At 53.9% G+C, this 10,174-nt stretch overlaps 1 protein-coding gene across 1 annotated transcript; it reads right to left on the bottom strand.

Annotated features, from left to right (window-relative positions):
* Positions 1-4,044: 4,044 nt before the first annotated feature.
* On the bottom strand, positions 4,045-9,452 carry CLAFUR5_12162 (uncharacterized protein; the record flags this gene model as incomplete). Its single annotated transcript, XM_047911310.1, has 3 exons — positions 4,045-4,079; positions 4,142-4,319; positions 4,377-9,452. 3 exons carry the CDS (start codon positions 9,450-9,452, stop codon positions 4,045-4,047), a joined length of 5,289 nt encoding a protein of 1,762 aa, XP_047767576.1.
* Between the last annotated feature and the right edge of the window lie 722 nt (positions 9,453-10,174).

Here is a 10,174-nt window from a genome sequence, read left to right as displayed (position 1 = left end):
TAACAGTATACTATTAGTAGGAGACTCGTACCGACTTCGCGACTTTAGTAGTCTACTCCTTATAGGCCTCTAGTTTTTATCTATTAGACTCTTATACGGTAAAGAGTCTTACTACGTCTATTACCTCTACCTTCGCTCTAACTACCTCCTTTTAGCCAATTCTATCGATAATCTCCTTACTTATTAGGGCTACGATTTCTTATTTTCCCGCCGGATTAGTAATATATAGGCGTACCGTATTACTTACCTTTGTAGGGGGTTAATTCTTACCTACTACTACTATTGCCTATATAGTTAGTCTCTAGGCTACCTTCTATATTACTTATTAGATTGTCTTCGGGAGTTAGTATAATAGCGCTTTTAGCGCTCCTAGTAGCTATACTATAGTGTTCTTATATACCCGGGCTAGGTCTTCGTTATTTCCTAGCAAGTTTTCCGCCTCTATATATAGGGTTGTCTACGCTATATTGTTTGTCGTTAGTCTCTACTTTCTATATAGTAGGCCTTAGCTTATGTCCTAGGTTTTTTCTTAGTTTGTTCCCCGGTTCGGCTCTTAGTACTAAATGTTTGTAAGGCTAAGGCTCTCGTTCGTTACTATTCTCCGCTACTATTTAGGGTGAGGTCGCGCTTCCTAATTAGGTAGTTGTCCTCCGTAACTCCGTAATTCTAGGGTCTGCCGTTAGGGGAACGGAACCTCAGTTTTAGGGTTCTTTATACCACGATTACGCCGCCGCTAGCGCAGACGGGTCGCTGCTGCTTGAGTGGATCGCTCGTCTTGATAAGGGCTGTCGAATAGATAGTCCTCGTCGATGAATCTAGATAGAGACGTGATCAGAATGACGGGCTTATATAGGGTGTTTCAAAAGCAGAGTGTATATTATATGTGTCTACCTAGTATAGACAAGTGTTGCTCTTGAAGAGGCTATAGGTGACTAGTCAGTCACCTGACTCTTGGCGTACGTGGCCTCAAGTTTTGATGATAGGCTATTGCCCATGTGCACGCTCGGATCGCGACATTACGCTCTAACTAAATCTATTGTTCTACGTAAGAATAGCTATAGCTACTACGGGTATTAGCCGGCGATGAGATCGGGTCAATCTGCCTGCAGAAATGCACTTGCACGACTTTCGGGGTTTCGCGGTCGCTCCCGCTAAGCTTTTCCGCAGAGGGAGGGCTCTCCAGGGCTGAGGGCTGCGACTCTTTATTCGGAAGAGGAGCGATGGCCGGTGGTGTTTTGATTTCTAGCATGGGCCATCACATGTGCACTCCTCCATCACTGACGGTACGCTGCGCTGGCTGCTCGCGCGCGCGTGTGTGTATGAGGTGCCTTGGCGAGTTCCTAAAGGTATCCGAAAACACTGATCAAGGGTGCCACTGCTGCTGTCAGCCACGTGGCTGGTGTGTTGCAGGTACTGCCAACCCGCGATGTCGACGGCGTCGCCGCGGCCTCTGCATCGCCGCCTTCCACATGCATCGACGCATATCTTGACGACAACTTTGCAGCGTGATTCATTGCATCACGAGCCCACCTCGGTCGACGTCCTACTACGAGCCTACGAGGCAGCACAGCGGTCCCCAGCGGTCCCCAGCAGACACGCGTCGTGTAGTGCCCGGCCATGGCATGAGATGGTCGCGCTTCACCTTCACTCTCACCTTCACACTCTTCAGACATGTACATGTCACTTCTAGCGCGCAACTCATTCTGACGCATCGCCTGCCGGCCCTTTGGTGTCACGGAAACGCCCGATCTCCAACGGCCTCCCCCATCTCATCATCACGCGCATGTGCGCCCTCCTAGAGCCTAGAGGGCAGTGACTGCTCTGTCGGGAAGCTTTGTGCTGCAAGATGACGGTCGCACTCGCCTAATCTCAAAGTCAAGCCAACATGAAAGCTACTCTAGCTGCTACCACCATGCACGATCGAGTCCGCCTTGAACGCAATTCCTTCTTTACGGACTTCTCTCCGTTCAATCACACGCCTGCCATAGTACAGCACATCTAATCATCTACTAGCAGCAGCGCCCTAAGTGCATTCCTTTCACTACCACTGGGGGCACCTAAGAATCGATGGCGACCGTCCGCGGCCACCACCTTCATCGACTGTTGACACAGTCCGACCACTCACCTACTTCAGCCGTTCATCACCTTCATCAGCTTCTCCAGACCGCCATGGCACCGATGACTGTACAATTCACCCTGGCCCATCCGCTGCATCAGGACCCCTTCACGACTTTGTGTTCCTCCAGCCACGCCGGGTGCATTTCCCAGCAATTCGCGCCCGAAGAGGGGCAATCGGCGGATGGTCCTGCAGAAGCAGCTATTCCTGGAGGTAGTCCTCCTTCATCGTAGCGTTGGCAATAGGTTAGTGCTTTGCATCTCCAGCTTTCCTGACGCAACCTAGTGACGGACCATGTGCAATACTACTACATCACGAGGGTCTGTAAAGCGCCATGGTATGACGTTCTGCGATCGCGAATCGACTTCGAAGCGTCAGAGCCCACAATCCGCCCTAGCATTGACGTGTTCGCGGCCAATACTGACTGCAACGAAAGCGTTGTTCCGGAAGACAGTCATGTTACGGTCGAGACAGCGCGAGTCCAGTACTCTCATGCTTCACTAACAGAGACAAAACAACGGCAGATGTGTTCATTCTCAGATCTTTCTCTGCGCACATGCAGGGCATCGCAGGTGGCGTCCATCTAAGCTTCTTAACACAGATCAACAGGACTCCACTCCGCATCTACACTCCTGCAGTGGTGCGGCGTGCCGACCACACCCAACAACCAGGATGGTATCATCAAAGGCGTCGAGCTATACATGCTACGAATGACGACCGAGTGATGATAGGCTGAGGAAGAACTCCGGGCGTGCCGACTCAGATGTAGTGCATTAGCTGCCATCAGCCGCAGCGCAGTCTGGCAAGACCACGAGTCTAGCTTTCATGCAGATTTGGTCAAGATTATTGTATCACGGCGTGTATACGAGAATTCACAGAAAGCATCTGTGCAATCCCGGGTTCCTTTCGGGAGCAAACCCGACATCACGGGACAGACTCGGAATTGAAGCAAATCGTAATCTGGAGACGACATGCCTTCAATGTGTTGACCCCGAGAACTCTCGCATGACCAAACAAAACCGCAGGGAGCAATCGAATGACCACTCGGCCCCGACTTCAACCCATCCAGCGAACAATTCCATCCCATGGCTCCCCCTTGCTCTCCCGGGCAACATCATCGATGCAGAAGCCCGCGACAAGGTCTCCGGACCAGCGGTCAACTTTAACTGCAACCTCACCTCCAAGGACGAAAAGATTGCACTTTCACCGCCACAGGTCAGGTCGGATGGCATGACATGGGCTGCGTTGACTTGCCTGCCAACAGCTCCAGAGCTCCCTGGTAGTCGTGACAGCGCTACTGTGACATTTACCCGGCGGGAAATGGCCCGGACTTGACGAGACCTTGTACTTATTGTACGAAGTTACCTGCGACTGGCAGCCAAGTCCGATGGGGCTGACTGCGTGACAAGACTCATTCTCCACCCTACTACGATGCAGTGAGAGCCGCCCAGGGCAAGGCCAAGCGATCGAGAGCACCAAATCGCGCTTGAATCCGAACGTGGACTGGCCAGTATGATGGCAAGAGGATAGACAATACATCACACCTAAGTCAGGCCGGATTTGATATCGAGTCCTGAATGACAGCTTGAAGTCATCAACATTTGAAGGTAGGTCCATTGTATAATGCATCCAGCGACTGAACGTCTAAAGCGCAGAGTCGCGAGCGTATGACATACACAGGCCCCACTCCACCAATGATTGCTCCAGCGATATGCAAACAACTAGGCAAGCCGCGCTGTCTCCCCATCCATATATCAACATTACCCGCCGTAGAAAGCGAGAGTGGGCGCTTTTGTAGTAGTGATATTCGTCATAACCCATGCAATCGTATCTCCGTTCTCTCCCCACCAAATTTAAACTCCCTTAAACGCCATCGCTAATGTCTGTTCTCATCTGACACTGACACCAACACTTCACGCTTTCCGCTTTCAGAATGTCTCGCTGTCGAGGCTATCAACAGAGCCTGTAACAAATGACTGGTAAGTTTATGCTATACTCATGACGGTCGACAGCTTTGATCCATACCTTGAGCTCCTGGCACAGGTTTGCGGCGGACAGTGCCCGTGTTCTCTACAAGTCTAGCTTGGTTGTTGCTGCTTGGCTTCGGACTTCTGCTGCCCATTGGTCTGGGGCCGGTGATCTTGCGCGCTGGCGAGCGCATGTCCACGGCTTTGGCCGATGCGATTTGAGGTTCAGGCGATCTCTGTTGAAAGGTGTTAGTGTACATACTTAGAGCTTGCGGTCGGTGGGTATGACTTACGTGACCACTGTCCGTCTCAAGTGAGTATCGGACCTCTTCGATCGGCTCGAGGAGATGACCAGAGCCGTACGGGCTGCTGTAGTAACCACCTTTGCTGAAGCCGCTGTTGCTGAATTGCGGCTCGTCATTCCAGTCATCCTCGGGTTCTGGCTCCTCGTACTTGATCTTCGGTGGCACGGCAGGGTTCGACTGTGGGACCAAGGGTCCTTCATTACGGCCTGAGCGTCCGGCATAGGCTGATGGAGTGTTCATGCTCACAGGGCTGATGGGTTCCACCTGCGTCATGCGGTGGCGTGCAAGACCAGCTGTGCCTGAGGAGCCCCACATGGCTGGATCGAAGTCGCTTACAGTGCGCTGGGAAAGGTCTGAGTTGGTGCCTGTAGGATCGTCAAAGGTGTGAGCCTGAGTCTCTAAGGCGTTCTGGTGACGTGGCGTCTGCCCAGCCCGAGGCTGAGGGTGCTGTAGCAGGATTGAGTTGCGATGAGCATGGTACTTGGGATCATCGTGATCAGCTTCATCGTCTTCTTGCACAGGTGATCTAGCCTGCTCATCATCGTAGTAATTGTCGTGATGTATAGATGATGCCTCTGAAGGAATGAGAGGAGATGGGGTCCTGGTGAGCTTGCTGGCTTGACTACGCACGCTTCGGGTTTCTGCATGCGCAGCTTGACGTTGTTCCTCGAAACTCTTGGTGGTCTTGAGACCTTCCACATCTCGATAGCTGTAGCCATCGTCGTCATACTGGTCCAACGTCGACTGCGACCTCGACGACTCTGATGACGGTCTTGGGTGACGTGCCTGCTGCGGGCTGTCGAGGGTGCCAGGATCTGGCGCACCAGAGGATGCTGTAGTTCGTGACCACCGCGAGATCTTGGGTACGCCAAACAGAGAAGAGCTATTGCTCTTGTGCTTCTTCTGCTTTTCCGGGGTACCTTCCGCCTCAGCTTGTGCGCGATGACGCTCTTGTGTTGGAGTCAGCATGCGTTCGTTATTCTCGAACTGGTTGTTCAAGACATGAGTCTCATGCGGCTCAAGCTCATCCTCGTCGTCCTCTAAGACAGTGCTGACTCTGTGCTCAGACCCTCTACGACCATCATACCCAGAGTGGAATTGCTGTTTCTCCCGGGGAGTCGTGGTGTTGAAGTGACCAGAGTGGCTTGGAGTGCTAGAAGTGCCAGCTTGACCTTCTGGTTCATAGCCAGAATCAGGCGCGTTTCTCAGCTTCTCATAAGAGTCAAGGCTGTCGTTGGTGTATGAACGGTCCAATTGTCTGCTGCTGCCACCTTGTAACTTCAGATCCTCCACATTGTCCAGGATCTGCATCAGCATATCCTCAACTCTAGCAAGGTCTTTGGCACTCTTGCCACCGGTCAAGCCTTTGAGGGCCCGCTGAAGAACACCTTTACGTTTGACTTGAACGTCCTCTTCAGATGTAGCCTGGCGGCGAGGGGTGCGAGGTGATCCTAGCGGCTGGGGTCGTGGTCCACTCAGCACCTTCTGGACAGTATGATCAACACCACGATCGGTGTTCTGCATGATGGCCTTGTCCTGCTCCAGAATGAAGCGCTTCATCTCATCGAAGGAGCTACGCATCTCTGCAGCACTGCGAACAAGGGTGACCAAAATCTCGGTATCTCGCGCATTACGCTGAGCATCACGGACTGTCAGGTGATCCATCAATGCAACAATGTCCTTCGAATCGATGCGGTCCATGCCTTTGCCGGTCGAACTGTCATACAGTGGTGACTCCATACCATGGTTCATGCCGTCCGAATTGCCGCTGAAGTGTCGGGTGTGTTTGTTGTCAGCAGTAAAAGGGTCTTCCCCAACATTGTCGTGAGCATTCATGGCACGCTCATACTCCTCGAGATCCTTCTTGCCATACTTCTGCATCTCGGCCTTCGGCGTCATACCACCGGCAGAACGAGTGCGACCATCTGTTGCATAGCCTTCATCGCGAAACGACATCGCTTCTCGGTCGGCACTGATAGCACCGTTGTGCACATCTCGCTCGTCCTCTACGGTGGGTTGACGAGAAGAGTAGTTTGCAGCAAGAGCAGCGGCTCCTCCAGCAGCGGCGACAAGCAAGCCGTCTTTCGTCCTTTGGCGATTTGAAGCATCGTGCTGTGGCTCAGGAGTGTATGGCCAGGTAGTCGTGCCTGCATCCTCACCGCCAAGATGACCCTGTATGATGGATGGGTTCGTGGTCAAATCGGAGTTCGAGTCATAGTGGCCGATTTCTGGCATCGGGTCTTCAGCAAGTGGCAACCCACTTGAGCTCATCACTGGCTTGTTCTCGACAGACTTTTGCTGGCGAGGACTGTTCGTCTTGAGTTCGTTGACATTGTCGACAGATCCAGACATGTTGCGAGCATGGCCCTTGATCGCTGCCCACCGGTCCTGACTGGGCATGCTTTGGCTCAAGGTCGAGCCTTCGTACATTGGAGGTGGCTCTCTGCCCTTGCTGTTACGCAGTTGCTCTGCCATGCGATCACTGTAGGTACCATTTGACTTCGACGCACTGCCATTCGATGATACGACGTGACTGCTGACGGTAGATGGCTCCATCAACGAAGCCACGGCCGACTCGACGGCGACTGGCGTATGTACGTAGTTGGGATTGAGACCTAGCGGGTGCACATCCTTGTCGCCACCAATCTCATCGCCGTAACTTTCATCGGTACTCATTGTGAGTCGCTTCTCATCCTGGGGATATGGATTGGTCTGGTATGAGTCGCGATTTGCCGCTTCACTCATCGAATCCCGGTATTGGTCATTGACGAGATGTTGGCGCTCAAACCACTCCTCAGCAGTCTCGCCATTGGGTGTACCCGAGCGCTCACGAGTGAAGGCAGGATCTGGTCGCTCAAGTGGTGTCTCGAACTCATCAACTCCCACTTTTTGCGAGTGTTTGCGAGATTCTGCCAACTGCTTCGTCGATGGAGGAGAGTCCGTTGATCGCAAAGAAGCCCGAGAGTTGCCAGTGCTCTGCAGTCGACCAGCGGACGAGCGCGATGCTGCGCTTCGTGGACGTAGACCTTGAGGGATGAGCGGATCATCCTCGAAGTTTTGGCGCAAGCTGGAAACACTTTGCACGGGACTACTAATCTTCCGTTGAAGAGTGTTCTCCCCATACCCATCTGCATCCACATGGTTGTCTTCGTATTTAGCCAGCGCCGCAGCTCCGCCGAGTCCTGCGGCAGTGAGTGCTGCCATGCGTGCCTTGTTGGACATTCCAACTGTTGGACTCTTGGGGCTTCGTGGGCTGTCGATCGATTGATTTGCGAGGCTCATGCCGAGTCCACGACTGTGCGAGTTCCGAGTGGGTGTGCGCGAGGATGCTGGAGACAGAGAATCGCCAACAGAACCACGAGACACTTCGTGGACAGGTGTCATACTGCCGGGGAAATACGACTGCGGTCTGTCTGTGGCTTGCGACAAAATGCTCTCGCGAGTGACCTCAGACTCGTTGATGGCGCTTGCCATTGGCATGAGAGGTATTGGACCCTTCAGATACGTGTCGTCCATAGTATCTGTGATGCTGGCGGATCTGCTACGACTGCTCCTGGACTTGCTGTGTCTCTTTTTTCTATGGTGTATGTCGCCTTCCGAGTCGTGATGTTTGAGCGCTGCTGTTGTTAGAATGCCACCAGCCAGGCCTGCAGCCGCTGCTCCACGTAAGCCGTTATTGCTGCTTCTACTGGACTTGTGACTAATCCTCTCTTCGGTATCGTCATGGCTACCCTCTCGTGAGTGTCGACCTGACGACTTGCGACTCGACGGTCGCTCTTCGCGACTTGTCTTGCGATGCTTGACCCTCTCCGAATCGCCACGGGATAGAACTGTTCCAGGATTGTCCCCATCGCGGTTCAGTACGACTTTCGGCTTGGATGCAATGTTGGGTGAGCTGGAAGACTTGCTCACCTGGCGCCCCAGGGACTCGCGCTCACTGTGGTCGGAGTATTTGCGCAGCTTGCGATCAACCTTCTGCTCCTTCTGCTCGTCCTTGATGGCGTTGATCTCTGGCAGGATCATGCGTTTGATGGTGTCCTCGACCATTTCCAGCAATTTCGGGTTGTTTGTCATGCGCGAAGCCTGTGAGCTGCGAGATCGGAATGAGCTGACACTGGCTGCTGGATTGGACGAAAGCAGACTTGATTCGGCACCGCTGATTGCATCGTCCTCTCCGCGTTGGGACTTCGATGAATGTCGGCGTCGTTCACGGGATTCACTTTCGTACTGATAATCTGTGCCACGCTCTCGACTCGACCGACTCGACTTGCGAGGTTTCGTCGCTGTCGGTGAGGCGCCAAGCTTCTCCATGACTTTCTGGGTAAGTCGTTCCCTACTGGCACTTCGACTCCGGCTGCCATTCCGTTGCGGAGCTTTCAGGTATTCTGTTGGTGTCGTGTCGTCGTCATCGTGGTGTGTCATGCGGCTACGATCGACCTCAATGGGCCGGTCGGTTTCCAGAATGCTCTCGGGCGGCATCGAGGACACGTTTGACTCGACCGGTGCATACATGAGGCCGCGCGAAGACCTCTTCTGCGAGACGTCACTTCCGTTCAGAACCTCAATCTCCACTGGGGACCTGGCAGAAACGTTGCTCTCCGATGAATGGCTGACTTCGGTGGCTTCTGTGGTCGCCAGTCCGGTCTCGACGTTTTTGCTGCTATTGCCCAGTGAGATTCGCCGAGTGTATGAGGGCTTTCGATCAGCGCCTATGCCAGTGATCTGGATTGCGTCATGCCCGGATCCTCCTCTGCTTCCCTTCTTTGCGCTCGGTGTGACCTTGACTCGCACACTTGGCCGGTTCCGACTCTTGTCACCAGTCTTGGACGCCTCGAAGTACTCAATCAACAAGCTCGTCTGGCTCTTGTCTTGTGAATGTCGGCCACTGCCGTCCTTGCTCGCCTTCTGGGTGGATATTGTGATTGGACTGCCGTCCTCGGGGATCGAGTAGGAAGTCCTGTTGGTGACGTTGGTAGCGACCTCGGTCTCGACGCCGGAAGAGCCTTCGTCGGTCTCGGTGGGAGCAGGCAGCGGTGGCGGATGTGGACGAGTTGCAACACCCATGGTCCCTCAGCTAGTAGTGTCGCAGTGGTAAGGCGCTGGAGTGACCATTACTTGTTCGGAGTGGGCCCGCAGCAGCAGTGCGTGCCCGTGAGCCGCACGGCAAACGCTGCCCGTTGCGTGTTTGGAGGGTTGTTGTGGCGGCGTGCGAAATAGATGTGTCGCAGCGTGACACGAGCAGGGATCAATATGCCCAGATGCGCAGTCGATGTGCTGCAGAAACGTCGTACCTGCGTGCCACCGCGCACCCGGTTTGCGCTGAGTGTGTCGCGGCGTGGAGAGCTGGTGTGCGTCCGAACAGCACGACGTCGATGAATAACAGCAGCAGAAGCAGCAGCAGGAGACGTCAGACACAGTCGTGAGGTCGTCGCCCAGCTACCTTCACTGCCAACGCACAGCAACCTTCCCCAAGCCCCGATCTCCACCGATCTCGTCCAATGGCTGGGCTTTGCGTTGCGGCCAAGTGATACCACACCTTCGCCGTGAGAGGACAGGCAACGGCACACCCTCACATCAGGCACACGCTCGCTGCACAGAGCAAACGGAGTGACTTGGAGCGAACGGAAGCGTGCGTTCGGCCATGTCACAATCGAGAAGTCGACGCACTCTAGCTTCCGTCTGATTTGGCCCAGCAACGACTAGTATCCACGTGCACGCAGATCTCGCGTTTCAACTCTTTCATCGCCATATCGCAGCCATGCATGTCGTTAACTACTGCCACTGCA

The sequence above is a fragment of the Fulvia fulva genome, chromosome 10 (genome assembly GCF_020509005.1).
Source record: "Fulvia fulva chromosome 10, complete sequence".
NCBI classification, from domain to species: Eukaryota; Fungi; Ascomycota; class Dothideomycetes; order Mycosphaerellales; family Mycosphaerellaceae; genus Fulvia; species Fulvia fulva.
This window is presented reverse-complemented; position numbering and strand designations above follow the sequence as displayed.